A 27834-nucleotide genomic window follows, 5' to 3' on the forward strand; every position below is an offset into this window, starting at 1 on the left:
GGTTACACTACTATACATAATTCGTCCTTCTCATACAGTTCAAAGAATATAATGTTTTCATACAGTTCAAAAGACTAGTATGTTTTTTTCCCAGACAAACGTTTTGCTTGCTGTGCTAGCGCTCAAGAATGATCTGCCTGAAAGTCAAAAGTCGGGGTTATGTAGTTAATTTCCTGTGCTAACAACACTGGCCTCGTCATGTGTTTTACAGTTAATCTCAACCCACGCCAAATGATTTATGAGAACAAAATATAGGGGTTGATAATTAATTGGAGTTATGTTATTTTTATTGTCTGTTTTTTTACTGTCAACAATTACTTTTAATTCCAGAAGCCGTCATTTCAGGCTAGTTTAGTGAGCTAAGTGGCTAACTGTCGTAGCCATCCACCTCTGGTTTCGATCTGATTGTTAGCGAGTAACTCCCTGGCTGCATTTTTTTCCGGATAACAACGCTGGAAAAGAATAAAAGGTAACAAGAAGTCCCTCATAGTCAGATTATGAACGTATTGTTTATGTTTGTTTATTCATATATGATAGTTTTTACCTTGTCTTATTATTGTGTGGGACACGGCATCATTACTTTCCAGATATTCAAATACTGTACCAGTAAATGATTCGTGTACTTTTGTTTGCTACTTTTCTCTTTTACATTAAAAACGGTAAATGGAAAAAAAAATCTGTACAGGGAAGTATTTCCTAGTCCTCAGTTTCCCCCATCCAATATGAGGATGACGTAATGTTTTCTTGCGGTCACAGAAGACGTTTCTCCCATCCATGTTGGTACGGTACTGATGGTTGTGTTACGGTTCACGGGTCCAGTCCGGCGTGGTCTGAAGTTTAAATTGAATTTAAATAAACATTCTCATGTCACGATAACGCCTATTGTTTGTATAAGATTTTGCACTTATGTGTGTGTTTAGGCATGGTGCAGCCCCAACCTGATGGCGCACTGCAGTGGGACATGTCAGGAGACGATAGTGGGGGGGCGCTTAGGGTCCCACCTGAGCTGGCAGCCAATGAAGTGGTCACCCGGTTGCTTGGGGACAATCAGCAGCTCAGAGGTACCTCGTCGGCACTCAATGTTGGCATGGCAGGGGATCACTCCATTATTTTCTTTGTTCTAGCTGGCCTTACTTACCCCCACAAAGATGTGCTATCTGGTCTTTGATATTACAGGATTATTGCCATCATAAAAGTGTACATATAAATCTGAGCAGTTATACATATAATGGTGTGTTTAAAGGTTGGTTGTAAATTAAATATTCGCATGACATTCAGTTCTTTCCCGCTCATACTCTGCTTTTTAGCTACAGTGTATCACTAAAGTGAGTACACCCCACACCCATCTTTTCATGGGACAACACTGCAAAATGACACTTTGACACAATGAAAGTTAGTCTGTGTGCAGCTTATATAATAGAGTTAATTTATTTTCCCCTCAGAATAACTCAAAATATAGCCATTATTATCTAAACCTCTGGCAACAAAAGTGAGTACACCCCTATGAAAAAAAAACGTACATCCTTAAATGTCCAAATTGAGTACTGCTTGTCATTTTCCCTCCAAAATGTCATGTGACTCGTTTAGGGCTGTAGCTATCGAATATTTTAGTAATCGAGTAATCGACTGAAAATTCTAACGATTGATCGAGTAATCTGATAAAACATTTTTTTTTAGTTAAAGAGCAATTATACATATAGATGAGAAAACAAGACATTTCATGTAATATTGAACCATTTTCAGTCTATCAATGTCTTTATTTTCGATGTACATTGTTGAAAACAGCCAACAATTGCATCTCAAATGTGACTTTAAAAAAAAGGCTAATTCACTGCTTTCACTCCAAAAACTTTTAGCTCTTATAAAATATATAATTTCCTACCTAAAAATGTCATTACGCTGGATAACACACATGACTTAAAAGTTAGGTGTTTTTCCTACGTGTTTCAATTGAATTTCCTCTTGTGTCAAGCTATCAGGTGTAGTTAAGTTTTAAATTAGTCTAAACTGTAAGTCCTGATAGGATTTTGAGTTTTTGCAGTGTTCAAAATAAATGCTGTGCAGTATTGGAGCACATTAGGCAACAGTGCTACTAGGTGTTTTATCCAGCAATGACTACTGAGCTAAAATTGACAGTCAGCATTGTTATGTTTTTTATTTTACACCCTAATCACTCTACAGCGCTGTTTTCACAGATTAAATAAAGCCTGTATGTAAGAATTAGCCACGCATTGACAGTGGTCATAATGAATAGAAACCTAGCCCTCCGCAGGGATAAAGTTACGTGAGCGAGTGAAAGTAACGTTAATCTTATTTATGAGCGCCAAGAAGTGTACTGCTTTAAGATGGCGGCTGTTTTGTTAATGCCGCCGAGTCGGTCATTTCGCATCTAGTTCTACGTACATGTGATATCTATGACACGCATCAGACGCTACCTGCTATGCTGCTACCACCGTAGCAACATGCGGGCGTAGTTTTTAGCAACGTCGGCGCAGTTTGTGACGGCTGTCTGCTGCAGTAAGGTATTTTTTTATTGCTTCTTCCTCTAGGCACGTGACGTCAGCGTGTTGTCCCGCATTAAAAGTAGTACGGGCAAAACGTGATGCTTAGAGCTGGCAAAATTAAACGATTCCTCGAGGTGAATAAAATTACTCGGATCAATTTTTAAACTCGAGTTACTCGAGTTGCTCGAGTATTCGTTTCAGCTCTAGACTCGTTACAGGAGTGCTGTCAGCATTGCTGCAGAGATTGAAGAGGTGGGGGGTCAGCCTGTTAGTGCTCAGACCATACGCAGCACTCTCCATCAAATTGGTGTGCATGGCTGTCACCCCAGGAGGAAGCCTTTTCTGAAAACGGTACACAAGAAAGCCTGCAAACAGTTTGCTGAAGACATGTCAACAAAGCACATGGATTACTGGAACCATATCCTATGGTCTGATGAGACGGACGGGCTTTCTGTGTTAACCAGTCATCAAAAGTGACACCAAAAAGAAAACAAGCAACTTTGTACTGTATGACAAATTTAGATTAGGCTGTACGGTACATAATTAATTCAAGTCTTTTAAATAAAGTACACCTCTTAAGAATTGGCCATTTGATCAGTTACCAACTTAGCACCTCTGAATTACTTCATTGTGTGATATCAGTTTGACAAATTGCGCCCACTACCGTCTTACTGTATTTCAGATGCCTTGCGGCGGAGCAACCACGCTTTGCGTCAGCGCTGTGAAGAGATGGAAGGTTGGCAGCGAAAGACTAGGGAGGACAGGGAATTTCTCAGTTGTCGTTTCCAAGAGGCTAGGGCTCTGGTGGAGAGGTTGGCCCAGGAGAACCACTCTTTACAAGGTCTTGTGAATGGACCAGCGTCTTCATCCAGCTACTGCAGTAGCTCCAGTCAGACTGAAGGACCCTTTCCAACAAAGAATGGTCCTCTTGATGCAACACAGGTTGGTTCATTTAAAATGAGTAAATCTTGTCAATTCATTTTGGTTTTCACTATAATGCAATCGAGATGAGTGATGATCATTCCTACTGATTGAGCACAGACCGTTTAACCAATGAGGTTTCTGCTAAAACAAGCAGCACCTGACTACAATTAACTGATTACACTTGTAAAACACCAGATTGGTACACATGTGTCGTCCTGTTTTGTTGGAAAGAAATCCAGCACCCACAGTGGCCCGATGTGGAATAGTTTGGGAACCTCTGGGCTAGATAGACCTCCTCTTGTTTCTTCATTCCATTGCATCTCTACAAATTGGACCTCCTGCTGCTAATACCCACCATCAGTCCTGGTGCATCTATAGACCCCACTCACCAACGTCACACAATGACGTGTCGCTGTATTGTTCTGCCATATTGTCCGTCATTGTGTGTCCGTATTCTCAATGGTCTCAATTTATCGTGCAATTTATAGTGCAATTCATGGAAGCCCCGGTGCCTTCAGATGCTGTAAACTCATTGGATGTGTTGCATAAAAGGCATTATGTGGAAAAGTTTCGGTCGATCCATTCGCCAGATCCATATTTGATGCCTAAATCGATATTTTTCGACCCGCTGTCTTCACGTCTGTGCCTGACATCTGCTACCCTGATATCTACAACTATCTTGTCCACAGAAACTCTGCCTATTCTCACGAAACTTTGAAAAACTTTAAGAGCAGCACTCTAAGCAACATTACCCCGTGTGACCCTTTACTTCCAATTTTCTAAAATGGCGACAATCAATTAAAAAAAAAAGTTGACTGCGATGGCCGACGCTTCAAGGATAGGTGGATATTGGACTATTTCTTTACTAAAATACGCAACAACTGTGTCTGCCTCATTTGCAAAGAGACAGTCGCTGTTTTCAAAGAGTTTGATATGACGCGATATTACCAAACAAGACACGCTGATATGTACGACAACATTACAGGGAAGATACGCAGCGAGAAATGAAAGCAACTTGAAGCTAGTTTAATTTCACAGCAGCAGTATTTCGCAAGAGCCCGAGTGTCGAAAGAGAACGCCACAAAGGTGAGATTGCTGAAATTATGAATTAAAAAAATAATAATAATAAAGCAAATGTGACACACAGAAGGGCTTGCTAAAATTTGTTTAAATATATTGTTCTGCGTAAATCAGCCAAGGTAGCCCCCCACATTTTTACCACACCAAATCTGGCCCCCTTTGCAAAAAGTTTGGACACCCCTGTTTAACTGATGATCCGTAGACGAGGCCAGCTTCTTTCACTTGTTACCAGCTAAATATTATTGAAAAAATAATGATGGTGGAAGAAATAAGCATCTTGAATTTGAAACTGTATGTTTTCGGCGATTAGCCTCGCAATGATCTTAATTGTGATTGTCAGCCCAAAACCCTCTAAATATATATTAAATGCATCTTACCAGATATAAAATGAGTACCCCAGTTTTCTCGTCGAATTGCAGCCGTCCATCTCGCTCTCCTCTCCGGGTCTCTCGGAATACGGTAGAACTTCAAGTCTCTCCGTCTATCTTCTCTGTTACTGCAACCAACCGCCACACACGCCTTCACCATTTTGATTATTAATGTTAACGAGCAGAAAAACACGCCATAATAGGAGGAATTTACGTAGCGGTAATGCGTAAACACGACGAGCTGATGGACAATATGGCGCGGAGGCGTGGTTGTGACGTCATGTGAGTGGGGTCTATAGCTTGTCCGTCCTGGGAGTGGATCTCTCCTGACTGTGGTTCTCCCCAAGGTTTCTCATTTTTCCCAAATGGTTTTTGGAGTTTTTCCTTAGGGTCTAAGGATAGGGGTTGCCCAGGACTTGAACTTTACTAATTCATCTACTGTTTCTGACTGTGTACCATATTGCCTCTGCAAAGCCCTTTGAGACAACCTTGTTATGATATAGGGCTATACAAATAAAATTGAATTGAATTGAATTGCCAGCCCTTCTCAGTTCATATGGATTGGACGTCTAACTGTGACAATCTTTTCTAGCAAGCCACAAACTTATTTAAACTCTGTAAAAGCAAAATCCTGTCTTTAAACCTATAAGCACACAGTCCACAGAAAGAATTTATGAAACCTGGTGTGCACACTGTGTATGCTAACAATGAAGTTCACACTCTGTGTTCTTCAATACGATCCACAGAACAAGTTAATGGTCAATTAATGCTCTAACGTCAGCAACATTTACTGGTAAAGAAAGTGAACAGATTTGCGTTTCGAATTGATCAATATTGAGTAAAAATACAAAAACAGTGGCTAAACTGTAATGGATGCCTAATGGGAAAGGCCCATTCATTGTAGCACTTTTTGCTAAACTCCTGGTTTTCCAAAACCAAAAGTGACTGAATTACTCTATTTCTTCCTACAGATCCCAGATAAGCAAGAAAAGAAGAAAGTAGAGGAAGCAGATCAGCATACGCAGACAACTCCTCCCCGTAGCTTGGTAAGATAAGAGTGGACACCTGCAGCATATGCTGTGGATTCTGATGTTTTAGTTTTTTTTTTTCATCTAATGAGCATGTCTGTTCTAGGGTGATGCAAGTATATATAGCTCCGTGAATAGTCCCCTCCCAACCCCCTCTAGCTCCCTTACAGAGGTATCGGGGGGGTCAATAGGGAGGGAGAATGGCCAGGTGAGACTGCTCACTCAAACCCTGCTTTCTAACTCAAATGTTCTTTATCTATCTATTTGACTTTTTCCCGAGTCATTCCTGAGACGAAAATCATGTCCGAATGGCCCATGGAAAACAAAACAAAATGGATCCCTCAGATGATATTTCTGTTGAGATTTCAGGCCTTGTCCAGTGTCCACACGTAACTGTTTTTTTTTTGTAAAACTTAATATTCTGTCCTTTCAATCCTAAAAAAAAAAACCATACATACTAAGGGTGTAACGGTACATGTATTGTATTGAGTCGTTTCGGTACGGGGTGCTCAGTTCGGAACGGAGGCGTACCGAACGAGTTTCTGACGTAATGTAACTAGGGCTGTCAAACGATTAAAATCTTTTATCGAGTTTATCACAGCTTAAAAATTTATTAATCGTAATTAATCGCAATTCAAACCTTCTATAATATATGCCAAATTTTTTCTGTAAATTATTGTTGGAATGGAAAGACAAGACGGATATATACATTCAATATACTGTACATAAGTACTGTATTTGTTTATTATAACAATAAATCAACAAGATGGCATTAACAATAACATTCTGTTAAAGCGATCCATGGATAGAAAGACTTGTCGTTCTTAAAAGATAAATGTTTGTACAAGTTATAGAAATTTTATATTAAAGCCCCTCTTAATGTTTTCGTTTTAATAAAATTTGTAAAATTTCCACTCAAAAAATAAACTAGTAGCTCGCCATTTTTGATGTCAATAATTACAAAATCACTCGCACCCAAGCGCCAGCAGAGGGCGACAAAACACAAAAAAAACACGTGTCATGTCACTGTGCTGTCATTTTAATCTGTTTGAGCGGGGCATGCGCGTTAATTGCGTCAAATATTTTAACGTGATTAATCAAAAAAATTAATTAGCGGCCGTTAATGCGATAATTTTGACAGCCCTAAATGTAACCCTTACTTTTCGAGGCTGTGAGTCGATCGGGTTAGTTTTTTTACGTAGATTATATTTACTCCATCTTTTCTACTATAATGAGGACCAACACGGTAGAACAGTATATAACCCAGAAACGTCAACGGCGCAACACCGTGGCCGCCGCGAGAACGCAGTGAAATGCGGGCGTTAAAGTCAATCAGCAAATGCACACCAGTCGCAGTGCGGCCGCGTGTTAGACGCGTCCCAGAAGCGGCTCAACGCAATGCACGCGAAAAGAATGGCAGTTTATTATTTGACGCGAGACGCGGCCCTCCTGTGTCAATACTACTAGCTAGCAGACCGGAAGTCACTTGTGTAAAAATACGGTGGATCCGGTCGATTTTCAAACTAATATGCAATCGTAACCCACTTTTTAAGTCCATCAGATCTCTTGAGTGGTAGATCGGGGCACAGTTGAAAGCACAAAAGTGTAATAAACAACCAGCACATTTATATTTTGTTTTCTTACTGAAAATGAACCGAACCGTGACATCAAAACCGAGGTACGTACCGAACCAAGATTTTTTTGTACCGTTAGACCCCTAATACATACGTACCACCGCGGGAATTAACCACACTTAATGCCGTCTTTTGGCTGTGTTCCTGTATGTGGAGCAGGAACTGAGCTTGTAAGAACAAGCAAGAAAAAAAACGCCTGGACAAGAAACAGCTTGACTGTTTCTGAATATAAATGAGGGTAACATATGTGATGTAAAAACTAGTGGTGTCAAATTTATCGCGTTAACGGGTAGTAATTAATTTTTTAAAATTAATCACGTTAAAATATTTGACGCATTTAACGCATGCGCGGAATGACCCGCTCATGCATTGCCTCAAACAGATTACAATGACGCCGTTTTTGCACAATGAGAGCTAAGAGGCAGAGAAATGCGAGCGGACACATGCGTTCATTGGACCGTGCCGTTTATTGGCATAAGATTTGGCAACTCCTTCACAACAAACATAAGTATTGTGGCGAGCGACGTGGGGAAGAATGACAGGACATGATCTTTTTCTTAACACGCTTAATTGATCACAATGCAGAAAATATACCATTTGCAGCCACCAATGACAGTCATGGTTGCCCAACTTCCCATCATTCATTTGGGCGGAACAGTTGTCGCTACAGTTTCATTTAGTGAAAACACAACAAAAAGAATATTCCTCTCTCAAAAAAAATAATGTTCACAAAAAAAAAAAAGCGCTCAATGCAAAGAGAACTGGCATTTCCAAACAAAATAGCTATGCACGTAAAACTTACTTAAACTTTGGTCAAACTCAATTCAAACATTTTGTTTAGGTCAACAAATACACTGGATGGCAATATTTAGTCACAATATACAAACTATCAGAGGTCTCGTACGTTGTGAAGTCAACACTCAAATGAACGTAAGGTACAATGAACCCGGAAAGTACAGCGTCAGTCGAGGGGCAAAACGCACTCGTTGGCCAGATCTCTAATTAATTTAAAACTCTCCATTGATACCTTATGTTGTATTTCAATCACTACCGTACGTAGTTAAAGACACTGTAAGAACGGCAGGTGGCCCATGTGACGTCCCGCTCGGCGACGTCAACAATGGCAAGCTACTAGTTTATTTTTTGATTGAAAATTTTACAAATTTTATTAAAACGAAAACATTAGGAGGGGTTTTAAATATAAAATTACTATAACTTGTACTAACATTTGTCTTTTTAGAACGACAAGTCTTTCTATCCGTGGATCCCTTTAACAGAATGAATGTTAATAATTGTAATGCCATCTTGTGGATTTATTCTTATAATAAAAGAATGCAGTACTTAAGTACAGTATATTGAATGTATATATCCGTCTTGTGCCTTATCTTTCCATTCCAACAATAATTTACAGAAAAATATGGTATATTTTATAGATGGTTTGAATTGCAATTAATTACGATTAATTCATTTTTAAGCTGCGATTAACTCGATTAAAAATTTTAATCATTTGACAGCCTTAGTAAAAACATATTTCTTCCCAGGTAGTGACATTTCCAGACGTAAAACAACAGTTATTGTTTGTAGACACATTTCGTAGAGGACTCCCAAATCTTCACTTTGGTCAGAGGTTTTCATGACAGTCGTTTTTATTGCCTCAAATTTGAATTTATACTTGGATGATTGGCCAAGTTGATGCCTTTTACGTGTGCACAAGGACTACTTCTTCTTACCTCTCCACTTAGCAGCATCTGAGTTCTTAGGATCTACCACCACGTTTCCAGTGCTATATTTTCTGAGGTAGCATTCCTATCTATCCAACAGGAGGCCATTTTTGGGAGATTTTTGGTGGTGCTAAAAGCAAGCAAGGGCTCGCATTTGGATGGAGCGCTTAACTGTTGGCTTGATTGAACTAATCCTTCTTGGCTTTCATAAAGTTATCCAATACTTTAAAGTGATCCTCTACCTTAAGTACATGTAGGCTCTAATTAACCCCAATTGTTCTCTTGTACTAAAATATGTTGTTAGAAACACATAAAATGTTAAATCAATGGCAATATTTTATAATATTTAGTACACATTTTGACCGATAGTTGGCGCCATGTTTTGCGGGCTCGCAGTGATGACATAAATGGGATGTTTCCAAATGTGTAGCGTATACAACAATTGCGTATTGCTGCCTAAACTCGCGAAGTAAAATGCCACGATGTGCTGCTTTTGGATGCAATTTCCAGTCAAATGGTAACAAGTGGAGTGACGTGAGTGGTCAAGGTGGAATTGATTATTTTTTGTGAATAAATGTGCATAAGTGGAAGCTTCTCCTCTTTGTGGTATCCTACCTACCACACGTTACAACTAGCGCCCGGACATTTTTCCTGGATCCTCAGTCAAGTAAGGGATCCGTCTAATTTCTGGATCCGACGGTCCCACCGCGGTGGCAATATTGGTTTTGGACTGTCTAATTTCTGGATTTGTCGGTCCCACAGCGGCTACTCAGATCAGTCTATTTTGTGGATTCGACGGCCTGATCGCAGTTGCAACATTGCCATGAGATCAGTCTAATTCCTAATTCCTGAATCTTCGAGTGAGTGAAAAAACGCGGATTTGGATTACTATTGCTATCTTTTTTCTCGACTATTCTTCGTGGGAGGTTTCCCCAAATCTTACCAAATAATTAACGCACTATGGCACGCTACAGTGACGACAGTGACTTTGACATGGACCTTACTTTTATGTTGGAGTTCGTCTGTGTGCGTACCGCTGAGCTCCCGAGTGACGAGTGGTCAAGGTGAAAATATTTTTTTTGTGAATAAATGTGCATAAGTGGAAGCTTCTCCCCTTTTTGGTACTTTTATGCACGTATCCTACCTACCACGCGTTACAATGTACAAGACATGGATTACACTCGATTCCAGGATTTGTTCCCGTCAAACTGTTGGCTTGTACTGTATGTAAAGCATACAACAGCTCTGGACACTAACAATCTACATAATTATACTGGGATAAGTTTGAAAACGCAATATCTTACCTTGAAGATCTGCCAACAAAAACCAGAGTTCTCAAAAGCATACACTCTCTCGCTCCGTTGTCAATGAGATGCACTTGCAGCGAGTACATCACCAGTTATGCCCAATTCTTCTCTTATAATGTACTGTATTTCCTGTTCTCATTTTGCCTTTGATGCTCATCTTGTGAACGACTGACATTGCTGTCCTGGTCTTCACTTTTCCGATCTGGTTCAAATTGGAAGGGCAGAACCGACGTCGTGTTGGGGTAGCTAAGAGTGACACGCTGGAAGTTCGGCCCGGTGACGTCACGCACTGCGACATAACAAGAATGGCGACCTATCACTTAAAATAATTTTATAACTCATACTAATATTTATCTTTTAAGAATTACTTGTCATAAAGATCGAGGATCACTTTAAAGAAACTACACTGCAATGCTTGTTTAAAATTCTTTTTCTAACCAGCTCAGGAATATTAAGAACATTTTCATTTATTTCTGCTCAGCCAATTATGACTATAGAGCTAGTCAATCCACTTTCTTTCTTTAGTATTGGTTCCCTACTTCCCTTCATATGCTCATCCAGTTGGCTGTCCCCTTTCATTTCTCTCTCTACAGCTCGTTGAGGGTGCAATCGATGTCCTACAAGTGAAGAGCCACAAAGAAAAGCTGGAGGAAGGCATGCGAGAGCTCAAAAGGAAGAATGAAGAACTGGAGAAGCAGAGGGACGAGGGCGAAAAAGAGAGAGAGCGAATGCGTCGCTGCATTGATCAACTGTGGGCCAAACTGTCCCAGGCACAGGTAACGGTCATCCAGCTCATCACAAATTGTGCACCATGAACTTGGGCTGGGTGATTTATCGATTAATTTGAGTTTGTTTGGTCAACTGATGGAAGGTTACAAACTTAATTCAACAAAGACCTCCCATTTTAATAAATAGTAAGACAAATACAAAAGTAGTTATGCTTTACATTGACACCAACAAATTACGCAAACCTAATTATCGAGAGGTAAAATATACGTTACATTGTTCATTTAGTTGGAAATTAAAGACTTTTAATTATAGCTTACTATAGTTTTACTTTTTGTGAAACAAGGAGCTGCTTGGAATCAATTATTACGCGAAAGGCTTACATGAATTTCTGTGACAGGCAAGCAATGCTACTGAGGAGGCTGGTCAACATCGGACTGAGGCTCAGCACTCCTCTGACTGGTATGATGATGATTTTTTTTTTTTTATCGTGGTTTTACTTTCACTCAAACTCTACTAAAAATGTCCTAACAACACTTTGCAATGTAAAAATTTTCAATCTCAGCCAGAGGTGGGGAGAAAATTAGCATTACTTCAAAATAATATTACTTAAGTAAATGTAGTCATGCAAAAAAAAAATGCTTAAGTACAAGTAAAAAAAATATTCGTGTAGGGCTGCAACTAACGATTATTTTTATAATCGATTAATCGGACGATTAATTAAACGATTAATCGGTTAATTGGATAAATGTCACTTTTTTCAATGACCTTCACAATTTAACTTAAAGTTGTTTCAGGAATGTTGTAACTAACAATGAAGACAAAATGGATAACTATTTCCTTCAAAAATAAAACACTTAGTAAAGTTATTGTTTTAACAACCCAACCTGAGTGTAGCAGACTGCGGTGAACTCTCTCTCTCTCTTGCTATAATCACTGGCGTGCACGCAGCCTTACGTTACACACAAAGAAAGACCCATACGGGACAGCTAATAGCTGCCGGTAAAAATCAATTATCAAATTCGTTGGCAACTAATTTTTTGAATAAATTTTAATCGATTAGTTGTTGCAGCCTTAATTCAGTGAAAAGAATACTCAAGTAATAAGTAAATGCTTTAAATGTCAGATTTTTTTATTTTATTTTAAACAATGGTAAAAAAAAATTCTCAGCACGTCATATATATAAGCTATTAATAATAGGCTGTACTGTACTATTTTAAAAAATCTCACAAAAATCATTAAATTCAGACTAGAAAAATCTAAAAAATGAAACATCAACCATTCAAAGAGCATGAGTGCCCTCTAGTGGAGAAAACATCAGGACTTGCACAAGCTTGTATGTGGTCATGTAATGATACTTATGTCTGATTGGTATAGTGGAGTCATGTGATTATTTTTGCAATGTTTCATTGGTGAAACTGGTAGAGCCACGGTGGGTACATCTGGCGAAAATAAAGTAAAATCTAATATGCAAAATACTTTATAGAGGAAAAATGTTAACGACTCTGTTATAGCCCAAAGTAGCGGAGTGAGAGTAGTGTTTCTTCTTCACAAATCTACTCAAGTATAAGCAGAGGTTGCGCTAGACTTTTTCGTTGTCTGTCATTTTGACTGACAGGGTCATAAAAATCCGGTCATAATCTATTTTTACCCGTCACTTAAATTTTTAAAATGATAATAATAAGCCTATCGCAATATGCAATAATTCCATTTATCGGGCGGTATATAAAAATGAAGACTGTAATTTTCCTGCTGTGATTTATCGCCTCGCGTGCACGTGCGTGCGCGTGCGTTTGTAAAGTGCGTGCGTGCGCGCATGACGCACGCGCTTGCGGCAGATGTGTGGCAGACGTGCTTGACAGCGCTGTTTAGAGTTCAGCTTCCTTGTGCCACTGTGTTTTATTGACTTCTGGGTATGTTCGTTTTATACATTTGAGTTTGAGTGGCCGTCATTTAATGGACGGAGGCAGGACCGAGTGCACTGTCGGCGCACAGCAATGAGAGAGCGGAATGAGGAAGAGGACGAACCAGTCTGCAAAATGTTTCTGGAGGTTTTTTCAACAAAGATGGCCAACAGAATAAATCTACTTTCTCATTTGAAACACTATCATCCTGTCCAGTTTTCACTGCTTAGTAAGAAAACTGCTTCGCAACAAGCGGAGCCTCCTCGTCACGTTAATTGACAATTAGAGGTATTCGCTTGATGTGAGAAATACAGACGACACCGCGCAAAATAGCGTTCCCTCACGGAAAGTGAAGTCCGCTACATTGCTGAAGAAATGAGACCGTTTTACCTCTGTTAAATGATATTTGATACCTTTGGGAGCCAAATTTTTGTTACTGCTACTTACTTAGTCTATTTTTCTCTGTTGTTGTTGAAGTGCAATTACTGTTACTGCAACTTTATACCTATGTGCCTAAATTCTTCAGTTATTAAGTGCAATTTTCATTTTTCTTGAAGAAAGACATTTATTATGTGTTTCTGTGCGGTATTAATATTGTTGTCTTTTACTTGAAAGAGGCATGGTCTATTGTTTTTAGTTGTGATTTCTTAAAAGGTATTTTTTAATTTAAAAGTAAACATTTATTGTGTTTAAATGGGTGCACTTGATCTATTAATATATACTGTATTCTCACTGTGTAATTGTAAATCGGTTAAAAGGGGATGGGACTTGATAAGCATATGCTTCTCTCGTCAGCCCTTGTCTTTTCTTCGTTTTTTTCGGGTTGCTCATATAACATCTTGCAACTGTCAATGATACCGATGATGACGACAGTAAATAAATAAATAAACGCTAAAAAAAAAAAAAAAAAAAAACTCTTTTTTGGGGGGGGGCACAATAATATCGCATATCGCAATAATTTATGAGATAATTTATCGCCCACTAAAATTTGTTATCGCAACAGGCCTAGATAGTAATGACATATTCAATAGTATTTAGTTTTCATTCATTTTTAGTTAATATTCTGTCCGAACAAGCTTAACAGAGAATCCACACCGTGCCATCACACATCAAGCAGATGAATATGTAACTTTTTCTCCGCAGTGACAAAAACAGCTGACTGTGGCCCCAGTAGGTAGGCTACATATGGAACAATGAAATTAACAGTTCACCTGCTGTGGCCTGAACGCAGTCTCACACTTTCCACCTGGTGCGCATGGACTTGAATTGCGTGCCCGCTTGTGCATAATCAAATGTCTCAAGAAGAAACTTTTTTTGAAGAAACTCCGAGTAAGGCCAACGACGTCATGCATCAAGAGAGACAATAGCTAATTAATATGCTCACTCGCCACCCTGTGGTCTGGGGTGTGAATTGCAACCTGTCAAAATGACAGATGGACTTCAGTTTTTTCTGTCACCGTTTTAAAAAACCGGTCAACGACGGAAAATATTCGGTTAACGCGACCCCTGAGTATAAGTAAAAAAGTATGCCTTGGTAAAACTGCTTTTAGAAATACATTCTAATTCTCAAAAAGTTAAGTAAATGTAATGGAGTATGTAACGTGTTATTACCCACCTCTGATCTGAACTAAATGTGCACTTAAAATCTTATACTTCCAAGAGTGCTTTGCAGGTTTTATTTCTGTAATTAAGGCCTTCCTTCCTTTTCCCTGTATTCATTTTCCTTATTCCAGCTCTAGCCTGGCTAAACTCACAGAACAGCTTCAGGCCACACAGGGCAGGTGAGCCCACAGCTCTGTGTGGCTTTTTTCCTCTTATAGCATGTCATGTGCATGTTACCTCGCTACTGTCTTCTCCCTTCTGCACTGTGGCTGTTGTAACCTGTTGTGTGGCTTTGTTTAATTATCTGTTCTGCAAACATTGTGAATAGTTAAGCCCCAGTCCAAAACATTCCATTTTATGTTGTGACCAACTATATTTTAGCTTTACTGAGATGAGACATTTGCAAAATGGTGGAAGAATTTGTGTTAAGACCTTGAATTATAATCTAACATTACAATGCCATTTTTTCATCTTGGTAAAAGAATTTCTGACTAAAATTATTTGAACTCTTCTTCAATGCAATCATATTTTCTAAAACAAAAATGAATTAGTAGAAATGTTCTTAATGCTGGACAATATGGTACAATTGTGCAGGTAAATGTTAATTAAACTTAGAAAATCATATTGCATATCAATAACAGAGAAGATATAAAAACTGAGAAACATGTCATTAAAAAAAATACATTTCCAACAAATCTCTTTAAACATTTCTTTCCCGTTTTCTCAGAATCATTGCAATCATTGTACATTATGTGATCACACCAAAATGTAATTGGTTTTATAAAAGCAGGAATTCTGATGGGTTACGACCTACACATTCTTCGTAATTTAGTTTAGTTGTACTGTACACTCACCGGCCACTTTATTAGGTACATCGTGCTAGTAACGGGTTGGACCCCCTTTTGCCTTCAGAACTGCCTCAATTCTTAGTAGCATAGCTTCAACAAGGTGCTGGAAGCATTCCTCAGAGAGTTTGGTCCATATTGACATGATGGCATCACACAGTTGATGCACATTTGTCGGCTGCATCATTTGGTCCATATTGACATGATGGCATCACACAGTTGATGCAGATTTGTCGGCTGCATATCCATGATGCGAATCTCCCGTTCCTCCACATCCCAAAGATGCTCTATTGGATTGAGATCTGGTGACTGTGGAGGCCATTTGAGTACAGTGAACTCATTGTCTTGTTCAAGAAACCAGTCTGAGATGATTCCAGCTTTATGACATAGCGCATTATCCTGCTGAAAGTACAGGGTGACCCAAATAAAAGTTTACACTCAGTTGACTGCTTGTTTAAAAGCCATTGAAAAATATCTAAATAGGTTGTCATGCTTAAGTGATTCATTAAGGTCACTCAATGCAGCTGGTAATTTTTCGTCTCTACAATTCCTGTGCTTCTGCTGAAAATGAAGAAAACTTTAGCTGTACCTGAATTGCTGCGTGCCGGTCTGACACCGCCGGTCTGAGAATATCCAGATGTGCAGTCTACAAAGTTAAAAAGAAGCTGAAAGATACTGGAACAGCCTCACGAAAACCTGGGTCTGGAAAACCCGATCTGTGCGGACCAAAAAGTTGATTGACAAGGTGATATGTGGCCACCCCAGAGTCCAGATCTCAATCGCCTGGATTATAGCATATGGGCAACTGCGGAGGACATTGCCTGTAAGAAGCCACAAACTTCTGTGGCAGCCTTGGAGAGGTCCATTGTTAGATCTTGGGAAAAGATGACAGCATCCTACATAAAGAAGACCTGTCAAGCGTTCCGCAGGCGCCTGGAGGCTGTTGTGACACTTAAGGGAGGACACATTGAAACATAGAGTGTACTGTACATGTTCTTTACAATAATGTATAATTTGTGCTAATTCTAAGCTGAATAAACATGGCATTTAAGTTGTATTATGGCAGTGTAAACTTTTTTTTGGGTCACCGTGTAGCCGTCAGAAGTTGGGTACATTGTGGTCATAAAGGGATGGACATGGTCAGCAACAATACTCAGGTAGGCTGTGGCGTTCCAACGATGCTCAATTGGTACCAAGGGGCCCAAAGAGTGCCAAGAAAATATTCCCCACACCATTACACAACCACCACCAGCCTGAACCGTTGATACAAGGCAGGATGGATCCATGGTTTCATGTTGTTGACGCCAAATTCTGACCCTCCCATCCGAATGTCGCAGCAGAAATCGAGACTCATCAGACCAGGCAACGTTTTTCCAATCTTCTATTGTCCAATTTCGATGAGCTTGTGCAAATTGTAGCCTCAGTTTCCTGTTCTTAGCTGAAAGGAGTGGCACCCGGCGTGGTCTTCTGCTGGTGTAGCCCATCTGCCTCAAAGTATGACGTACTGTGCGTTCAGAGATGCTCTTCTGCCTACCTTGGTTGTAACGGGTGGTTATTTGAGTCACTGTTGCCTTTCTATCAGCTCGAACCAGTCTGGCCATTCTCCTCTGACCTCTGGCATCAACAAGGCATTTCCACCCACAGAACTGCCGCTCACTGGATATTTTTTCTTTTTCGGACCATTCTCTGTAAACCCTAGAGATGGTTGTGCGTGAAAATCCCAGTAGATCAGCATTTTCTGAAATACTCAGACCAGCCCTTCTGGCACCAACAACCATGCCACGTTCAAAGTCACTCAAATCACCTTTTTTCCCCCATACTGATGCTCGGTCTGAACTGCAAGAGATTGTCTTAAACCATGTCTAGATGCACTGAGTTGCCGCCATGTGATTGGCTGATTAGAAATTAAGTGTTAACGAGCAGTTGGACAGGTGTACCTAATAAAGTAGCCGGTGAGTGTATATCATAATTCACACATAACATTAGACAGCAAAATATTTGTTGGTTGAGGTCCAACTGCTGTTTTTAAAGCTAATTTTTAGGATCCGGAATCCACATCTGATCAGTTTTTCGTTTTTTTGGACTATTGGATCACCATATTCCTTAAAATGTAAAAAAAAAAAACACAGTATTTAACATGCTCTTTTATTAAAGTTTTAAAATCATAACATACAATGAAATATGAAGGAAACCGGAATGACTGCAATGTTAATTAAGACATGTTTTTACTAAGGATAGGGCTAGTTGTATGCATATAGTAACAACCTGGTAAGTAAGAAAAACGGTTGAAGTGATTGAGAAAAAACTGAGATCAGCTTTGGATTCCGCACGCAATAATTAGTAAAGAACCGCTGTCAGACCTAAACCAATAGGTTTTTTGTTTCCTTGAATTGTTTCACAGTGTAATCAATATAATTTAAATTTGTAGGTATCGTGAGCTAGAGGAAAAGCTTGACTACCTACAGAAGAGTTCTGCTCAGCGTGACAGAACTGAGGCTCTGCTAAAGCAAAAGGACAAGGACTGTGAGGCGCTCAAAGCTCAGGCAACGTCTCTTTTAGCAGAACTGAATGAGAGGCAAAGCTGCCTGGACAAAAGTGAGCAAGAGCGCAAAATCATGGAGGACAAGTATGTTATTGTTTTCAGCATGTCTTTAAGATTTGTAAGAGGGTCAGCATTTGCATTGAGCTTATATGAGGCGTTTTTCTGTACTTGAGCAGATTGTGTAGTAAGGCAAAAGCCCTGCAAGTGGCAGAACAAGACTTGGAGCAGCAGAGGAACCAGCACCATGTGAACAAGGACAAACTAATGTTGCAGATTCAGAGTTTGGAGCAAGCTCTCAAGACAGAGAGACATGTTGTCACTGTGGAAAAGTGAGGACACACACGCACACGTCTCTTCTATTTAGAAAGCTTTATTATTAATTAATACTAAAATACACATGCTTGACAAAACGGCTTTTTTTTTTTAGCTACATTGTGAAAGGGTTTTTTTTGTGTTTTACTGTGTGCAGCAGAAAATAGTCATACTCATTTTGATAGTGCTTTGCCCATTAGTCTACTGCGTTAAAGCTCAAGACAGCACCTGTATAAATGACATTCATATAAAAGACAGTTGCTCAAAGTATTTACTTATGCAAATTGCGACTTTCTTAGACCGCTGATCATAATGTTTAAACAAAACAAAAAAAAAGACACAGCTTCTGGATGCATCCATTTTGTGATGTCACTTATACCCACGCACATACACACTAGTCTCAAGCATTTTTATAAACAAATATATATATTAGGGCTGTCAAATTTATCGCGTTAGCGGGCAGCAATTAATTTTTTTAATTAATCACGTTAAAATATTTGACGCAATTAACGCATGCACGGAATGACCCGTTTATGCGTTGCCTCAAACAGTTTTCAATGATGCCGTTTTAGCACATTGAGTGCGAAAAGGCAGAGAAATGCGAGTGGACACAGGCGGTCATTGGACCACGCATTTATTGGCTTAACCTTTGGCAGCCACTACTGACAGTCATGGCTGCCCAAATTCCCATCATGCATTTGGGCGGAGCAGGAGACGATCTTTGTCTTAACACGCCTAATGGAACACAACGCAGAACATACTGTATACCATTTGCAGCCACCACTGACAGTCATGGTTGCCCAACTTGCCATCATGGCTTTGGGCAGAACAGTATCATTTAGTGAAAGCACAACAAAAATAATATTCCTATCTCTCAAAAAAAAAATAATGTTCACAAAAAGACACACTTTTTTTTTTTACAGAAAAATATGGCATATTTTAGAGATGATTTGAATTGCGATTAATTAATTTATAAGCTGTGATTAACTTGATTAAAAATTTTAATCGTTTGACAGCCCTAATATATATATATATATATATATATATATATATATATAATTATTTTTTTTAATGTATTTATTTATTTATATTTTTTTAATTATTGAGCGAAATCAGGTTTATTGGTCTACCTATTGGAAGATGTTCAATATGCATCAAAACAAAATTATATAGGGGAAAACATCTGGGCACCACCTCCCCCGAAAAAAATCAATATTCAGAAGTTTCTTATGACTTCCAATGAGTTTCTGAAATTCTGCATAGAGTTATTTTGGACCAATCCTCCTTACAAAACATCTCCAATTCAGTTATTCGTTGCCGAGCATGGATAGCCCTCTCCAGATCATCCCACAGATTTTCAATGATATTTAGGCCCGGGGACTGGGATGGCCCTCCTAGAACATTGTAGCTACTTTGTATAAATACCAAAGTATATTTTAAGCAATATCGTTGCTTGTTGTGATGTTAATGGGATCCACGGTTTGAAATACTTGTAGTTCTTAAAAGATAAACTTTATTATGTGTTAAAATAATTTGATATTGAAACCCCTCCTGATGTTTTTGTTTTTACACAATTTGTAAAATTAGTTTAACTAGTGACATCACATGATTACGCTGCTGGGCTTCCAGCGTATGACTCTAGCGACATAAACATGCCATCTTTTCAACCCTTTCAATTTGAACCAGAGAGGAACATTAATGAGCATGACAGCACTGTCAATATTTCACAAAACAGGCAGCAAACGCAAAAATGAACAGGAAAGACAGTCTGAGACGAGATGAGAGTCGTAAAAAAAAAAAAAGGTCATCTGCCAAAATGTGCTACACCGGCGAAACATCTTCAAGAGACTAATTTGACACCCAAAGTACTGCCGTTCGCTTTCAGCTTGTTTTGTTTAGATGCTTACAGACAGAACATACTAAAGCTGCCTTAAGAAAAAACTTAAACAGTAATATCAAATAAGAATGGTTTAAATATGCTACGTGACTAATGTGGTCAACAGATCAACAATCTGCTTTAAAGCTACCAACAACAAAACAGTATGCTTAAGCAAGAAGTATTTTAAGGCAATGAAGAGGTAATAAAAGACTCAATAAAAACACAATAGTAAGTCCTCGCCGCTTTTAACCGATGAGCGCATGTGTTGGACGTCTTGCCGCGTGGAAGGAATTGCAGTAACGCGGTATTATACGTCGAGTGACAATCTCTGTCATCACCCCGAGCGTCCATAAAACATTGCGCCCTCCTTAGGTCAAAACATGTACTAAATATTATAGATTTTTAAATCAATGGCAATATTTTATGTGTTTCTAATAACATATTTTAGTAAAAGAGAACAATTGTGGCTTATTGAAGCCTTCGAGTCTTAAGTCCGAGGTTCCCTGTAAAGTATTCTAAGCCCGGTGTGACTTTCCCATTGTGAATGCTTGATGAATGTTATTGTAGAATGTTGCTATTCAGATGAATCCATGCAACCCTCATTTTTAACAATATCCCCCGTACCAGGACTGGCCACACAGCCCCACATCCTGACAGATTAGCCACCAAATTTTACTTTGGCTAGCAAGTGCTTTACTTAGAAAATAGCCTTCTTTAATCACCAAATAAGTCATTTTTGTTTCATCACTCCACAGTATCTTGTTCTAAAATGAAGTTGGCTTATCTAAATGTGCTTTTGCATACCTCAAGTTAGTTTGTAACAAGTATGCAGAAAAAGCTTCTTATGCGTCAGAGTGCAGAGTGACACAATTTGCAGCAAAGGAAGTTGTTGTTTTTCGGTGGTGTCTGTGGGTTATCTTTGACCTTTCACACCATCCTTCGCTTTGACATCTCTTATCTCTTCTTCGCCTGCTACTCCAGCCATTAACAAGAATGGTGTTTGCGGTCTTTCAGTTCTCATTATGTTCCTCACAGTGGAAACCGGCAGCTGAAATATCAGAGATAGCTTTTTTTTTAATTTTTTATTTTTAGCTTAAACCATGACGTTGAACAATATTTTTGTTCACATCATCTGAGGGCTGTTTTTAACCCCCATGCTGCCATTCTTCTCTAGAGATTTAAAGAGAAAGACAACATGCACTTGGCCACATTAAATACATTTTATCATGATTGCATGCATCATTCTATGAGTTTCAAGGCTTGATAAGATCACATGTCAATTTTGCTTTCCAATTAACCAGTGCTAATAAGTTCCACTGCTATTCAAGTCAACAGAATGACAAAGGGTATCCAAATTTTAGCACCAGAGTCATTTTGTTTTGAAGCTTATTGCACATCTTCAATTAGTCCGAAAATATCAATTCTTAAAGGTTACTCTGTCCATCAGCTTTTTGATATATCAAAATGATATTGCTGATCAAAACGCCCATTGATCTATAAATGAAAAAAATGGAAAATTTTTTATCAAAATTCTTTCTGCTGGGATGGACATGATAAAGGTGTTATCGCTCCCTTTTAACATTTAGGAAAACACAAAAACCATAGAATAGGGCTTTGTATTCATGTTGTATTCATGTTTTATTATTTTGGCCTAGTCCAATTAGCATTTTGACACACATTCATTTTCATAAACTGTCTTAAATGTGATACTAGGGCTGTCAAACGATTAAAATTTTTAATCGAGTTAATTACAGCTTAAAAATTAATTAATCGTAATTAATCGCAATTCAAATCATCTATAAAATATGCCATATTTTTCTGTAAATTATTGTTGGAATGGAAAGATAAGGCGCAAGATGGATATATACATTCAACATACGGTACATAAGTGCTGTATTTGTTTATTATAACAATAAATCAACAAGATAGCATTAACATTATTAACATTCTGTTAAAGTAATCCATGGCTAGAAAGACTTGTAGTTCTTAAAAGATAAATGTTAGTACAAGTTATATAAATTTTATATTAAAACCCCTCTTAATGTTTTCGTTTTAATAAAAATTGTAAAATTTTCAATCAAAAAATAAACTAGTAGCCCGCCATTGTTGATGTCAATAATTACACAATGCTCATGGGTGCTGAAGCCCATAAAATCAGTCGCACCCAAGCATCAGCAGAGGGCGACAAAACTCCAAAAAACACAACAAGTGGACATTGCACTGTGCTGTCATTTTAATCCGTTTGAGCGGGGCATGTGTATTAATTGCGTCAAATATTTTAACGTGATTAATTTAAAAAATTAATCACCGCCCGTTAACCTGATAATTTTGTCAGCCCTAACTTGAATATATTGGTGCTATTTTAATAATGCTTCATGATGCTATTGTTCCACCCCCTCGAGTCTATGAACAAAGCAACGCTCTTAGATGAAATGCATACTGTACAGACTGTTGAAAATAATGTGGCTGTAGTCGCGGTGCAGCAATTCTATCATGACTTATTCAATAAGTAAAACCGTGTTACTTTTACTCCAAATCATATCAATTTCAGCTTATATATTTTAATGTGCTTGATTAAAAATCAAAAAGTTTATAAACATACCTGTCATAGAAAAATATTCCTAACTCTGCATCGGTTCTTTTCTTAAAGGAAAAAGTTGACACAACTTCAGCATGCCTACACATGTCTCTTTAGAGACTATGATGCTATACTCAAGAGTGAGGTAAAAATCATCGAATGATCAACCCTTACCCATGCTAATTCTGTTACTTATACCGAATTACTGTTGTCACATCCATGTGTTCCAGGGAGGAGATTTGTGCAGCCGACTGGAGGAGGCAGAGAGAGCGTTAGCCCTGAAGCAGGACCTTATTGACAAATTAAAGGAGGAGGTAGAGCAACAAAAAGGCTCACTGGAGACTGTTCCTGTCCTCACTGCGCAGGTACACATTTGTTGGTCACTCAATTCATGGGGAATTTGAGTTTTTTTAAGTGGAAGGTATTGAGGTATATTTGATCATTTTCCTAACATTTCAAAAACCTCCAAACCAAAAGAGTATGTTACAACCACTTTGTTTACAACAAGTAGAGGTGGGTAGCGTAGCCAAAACTTTTCGTTTAAGTAAGAGTAGCGTTAATTTAAAATAATATTACTCAAGTAAAAGTAAAAGTAGTCGTCCAAAAAATGTAGTCAAGTACAAGTAAAATAGTTTTGGGTGAAAAGGATACTCAAGTAATGAATAACATTGTGAGTAATTGATTACATTTTTGTTTGATTTTTTTTTTTTTTTAAACAATGGTGTTTTTGTGAGCACAAATTTATCTGTATTAGGTGTTGTTATAATGATACTATACAACAGGGGTCCCCAAACTTTTTCCTGTGCGGGCCACATAATTTTTCCCTTCTCTGATGAGGTAAGTTTGTAACAGAAAAGGTGTGACGATTGCAGGAGTGCCTAAATGTAAAAATTGATTGTTTTTCAGAAAGCCACAATCAAATAACCCTTTCTGGATTCTTCACGGAACAAAAGTAAAAAAAAAATCAAAATTAGTGCTGCAACGATTAATCGATTAACTCGAGTATTCGATTAGAAAAAAATATTCGAATTAAAATTTTTTGCTTCGAGTATTCGTTTAAAGTGTTGTTGTAGTGGTTTACTTTGAAAGTGTTTACATTTAGTTTTATTGATTGGGGTGGATACATTTCCCTCTGGTCTGCCTCTTTTCACATGGCTGAATCCAACTGCTCCCTGTTAAGACCAACGTAAGCTAAGTTTTTGTTTGAGCTAATCTTTGATAATGCATTCATAATTTAGTTGATAGGTATTTTTAGCCGTTTTTTGTGGGAATATGTGTCAACCATTTGTTAAAAGCATTGTAAAAAAAAAAACTTAAGCATTTTATAGCATTTCAGCTAGCGTACTTTTTCTATGTAAGTTAGCCAATTGTTCTTTTGTTGTACATAGATCCTCATTTAAAAAAAATATATATATACATACAGTTTGAGGCTCAGCTCAGGTATTTTAATTTTTCATGTTCCTTATCCGATTACTTGATTATTCGAACTAACTTGTCCATCGATAAATCGACTACCAAAATATTCGATAGCTGCAGCCCTAAATATAGTACCATATAATATAACGTAATAATAAAAAATAAATAATAATAACACTATTAATTAAATAGATAATAAACAAATAACCCTCTCTGGGTTCTTCACAGACAAAAAGCCAGGAAATAAATAACACTATTGAAAAAAAAAAAAAAAATTGTTCAGGGGGCCGGACCAAATGTGGGGGCGGGCCGTATTTTGGGGACCCATGCTATACAATAATCCATTACATAACCACATTAAGCCTGAGAAATAAGAAAAAACCATTGAATTCCGATGAAAGAAAAAAAAAAAAAACATAAATAAAGCATTATTCGTCCAAAGAGCATGAGTACCCTCTGGTGGAAAAAAATAGATCCTACTTTGAATAGTGAATACTGTAGTTCCTTCATAATTACTATCATGAAATTAAAAGGATCATATCTCCGGTTTTCCATGGTCAATTAGTGCCAACTGAAAAATTGGGAGTGAGTTTAAAATCCGCGCTTTGGGGTCATGTTGAAGGCAGCTCTGTATGTCAAATACTTCATTTTTTTTTTTATGGCGCTTAAAAGACACGACGTGATTGAACAGGCTGGGGTGAACATAGAACGGCAAACTTGCGTCTGATTGCCTATAATGGAGTCATGTGATTATTGTTGTGATGTCTCATTGTTGAGCGTGGTAGAGCTACTCTTGGCATCGCTAGCAAAAAAAATCTATTTAATATGTAGAATGAAGAGAAAAAATGGAACAACTCTTGTGTAGTCCAAAGTAGCGAGTAAGAGTAGCGTTTTTTCGTCACAAATCTACTCAAGTAAAAAGTATGACTTAGTAAAACTACTCTTATGAGTACATTTTTCTCAAAACGTTTGTAAAATAAATGTAACGGAGTACATGTTACGCATTATTACCCACCTCTGACAACAAGGAAGCATCTCAGCTCAAAGGCACATCAGTCAACTGACTGAGCATGTTACCGTTCATAAACCATTGGTTTTACATTCCTGTAAAACTGAAGCTTGACTCCGCTACTAGTTATTGTTATGTATTTCATCAAACTGTTTGCAGCCCAAAGCTAGTAACACATTTTACTTTGAAGAAACCATTTTTTTTCAGGTGCAGTTTGTCAATATGGCCCAACTTGACAATACTGACTAGATTTTCCCACTTATCCTTCCACTATAAAGATTTGTTTTGACATTATTTTGTCATTTTGGATATGCAGTACAGTACATCTGTAAAGTACTTAAATTGCTTGAATATTTTGCTAAGAAAATTACATTGTTCCTCAATATTCTATATTTAAACTCTGTCCATTTGTATACATCTGAAAAATAATCTTGCTGCTGAACCATCAGCAAATTGGAATTCATAGACAAAGAAGAGGGATAAGGTTTTCTGATTTGAAGTGCAATATGGCATTATTGGGTTTAATCAATTTGTTTCTCCTCCACCCTTAATGTCTTTAGGCTGAGATCTACAAGGCAGACTTCCTTGCAGAACGAGAAGCAAGGGAAAAACTAAACCAGAAGAAAGAAGAGCTGCAGGATCAGCTGACACATGCTTTGGCTGAAATTGATCGACAGAAACAGGAAGCTGCATCCAGGTACTGTAATTTTCGGACTATAAGCAGCTACTTTTTTCCTTTATTTTGAATCCTGCGGCCTATAGTCCAGTGCGGCTTATTTGTTGATTTATTTGAGTTAATGGGTAGCACTTTATTTAACAGCAGCGTCATAAGACTGTTATAAGACCATCATAAATATGACATGACCCTATCATGGGCATTACTGAATGCTTATGACAGATGTCATTAAGTGTCAGCCAGCAAATTTTGTCACTAACTCAATTTATGTCCAGCTCTGTTCTTTTTCATCCATTCAAAAGTGAGATAATTGTCTGGATGACACAAAATGACATCCGTCCGAAGCTTTCATTAATGCTCATGGCAGTGTCTTTTCATAATTATGATGGTCTTTTGACAGTTTTATGGCGCTATTGTCAAATTGTGTTACCAAATATCATAACGAGCAAATAATGAAACAACTGGAACAGTAACTGAAGAATTAATTAGCACAGAACATTATTTTGATTGTTATTTACATCTGTAGTGCTGCAATGCATGCTGAGAGGCATGTTGAAATACAACACCATTGGCAGCAGAGGTTAACGGTCTCCCCCAAGGGAGCAGTTATGGCCAAATGAAGCTTCTTGAAGCAATGACACTTTGTAGCCAATTGGTTCAAAGCTTCATGGTGGTTCATTTGGTCATATGACAGTCTTATGATACCTCTGTCAGATAAAGTGTTACCGGTTAATATCTTTTGATGTAAATATCCTATAATACAGCGAGGACAGCTGCGGCTTATAGTCAGGTGCGGCTTATAATGCAAAAATTACCCTAAATATTGCAAATCAGTCAATTTTTTGAATCATGTGATCAATTGGCACATGGTCAAAATTGGATTTAACATATTTATTTTTTCCATTATGCTGGGAAAGTAAACACTAAACACAGATTGATTTCCTAAGCAGATAAATGAAGGTATTCACAGTTTCAACTGTTTCAGGGTACGTATGGAGCAGATGAAGCTGAGACATCAGGATGACTTCCCAGCACGTGTTCCACACATTACGCCTCCTCAGGGTACATCACGACTGAGTACTGATACACAGAATTAAAAATAATATCAACATTAATAAGGAATCCTGTTGAAAGAAAATTTATAAAAGCAATACTGCTATTGAGAAGTCTCCTCACACTCTTTTTATCAGGTGGATTTTCTGCCGGTACTTTCAACACTGCGCCCCCTCCATCCATATACCGCAATCCTGGAATGGTGCAGGCTGGTGATCAAGGAGCTGTTGGAGTTGAGGATCTGCCAGATTTATGCTGTCCGAAGTGCCAGTACCATGCTCCAGATATGGACACACTGCAAATTCATGTTATGGACTGTATACAGTAAAGGATTCAGAGTCAATCTAAAAAAATAAAAAATAAAAAAACAATACAAAAATAACCCACCAGCATCATACATCCACCAGCCATACCATCATAACCACTGCTAGGTGAATTGAATAACTCGCCTAGTTCCAATTGCACCTGTCTTGGTTAAGATTTAAGACTATGCAGTGTTAACTTTTTGCCCTCATAGTTGATTTAATTGAATTAACATACAGTGTATCACAAAAGTGAGTACACCCCTTGCATTTCTGCAGATATTTAAGTATATCTTTTCTTGGGACAACACTGACAAAATGAAACTTTGACACAATGAAAAGTAGTCTGTGTGCAGCTTATATAATAGAGTTAATTATTTTTTTCCTCAAAATAACTCAAAATATAGCCATTAATATTCAAACT

The 27834-nt window shown here is 38.1% G+C and overlaps 1 protein-coding gene across 6 annotated transcripts; it reads left to right on the forward strand.

Moving 5' to 3' along the window:
* The first annotated feature begins 170 nt into the window (after positions 1 to 170).
* Positions 171 to 27740, forward strand: ikbkg (inhibitor of nuclear factor kappa B kinase regulatory subunit gamma). 6 transcript variants are annotated; one of them, XM_057822236.1, is made up of 15 exons: positions 171 to 469; positions 921 to 1061; positions 3187 to 3446; positions 5848 to 5922; positions 6011 to 6112; positions 11160 to 11342; positions 11693 to 11754; positions 14930 to 14977; positions 18072 to 18269; positions 18362 to 18514; positions 23027 to 23099; positions 23185 to 23319; positions 25940 to 26076; positions 27041 to 27132; positions 27246 to 27740. In XM_057822236.1, exons 2-15 carry the CDS (start codon positions 923 to 925, stop codon positions 27434 to 27436), a joined length of 1848 nt encoding a protein of 615 aa, XP_057678219.1. In that variant the 5' UTR covers positions 171 to 469; positions 921 to 922; the 3' UTR covers positions 27437 to 27740. The 6 variants fall into 6 exon arrangements, with proteins under 6 accessions (XP_057678219.1, XP_057678228.1, XP_057678238.1 ...); XM_057822245.1 differs by having other exon boundaries at positions 27041 to 27117; XM_057822255.1 differs by lacking the exon at positions 14930 to 14977.
* Positions 27741 to 27834: the final 94 nt, after the last annotated feature.

The sequence above is a fragment of the Corythoichthys intestinalis genome, chromosome 2, assembly GCF_030265065.1.
Source record: "Corythoichthys intestinalis isolate RoL2023-P3 chromosome 2, ASM3026506v1, whole genome shotgun sequence".
Taxonomy (NCBI): domain Eukaryota; kingdom Metazoa; phylum Chordata; class Actinopteri; order Syngnathiformes; family Syngnathidae; genus Corythoichthys; species Corythoichthys intestinalis.

Bases quoted from the DNA above. Each gene is read 5' to 3' on its own strand.
- ikbkg (XM_057822236.1), top strand. From the start codon at position 923: ATGGTGCAGCCCCAACCTGATGGCGCACTGCAGTGGGACATGTCAGGA. The intron at 6,113-11,159 runs GTGAGACTGCTC...CTCTCTCTACAG, and splicing joins TAGGGAGGGAGAATGGCCAG to CTCGTTGAGGGTGCAATCGA. The intron at 18,270-18,361 runs GTATGTTATTGT...GTACTTGAGCAG, and splicing joins CGCAAAATCATGGAGGACAA to ATTGTGTAGTAAGGCAAAAG.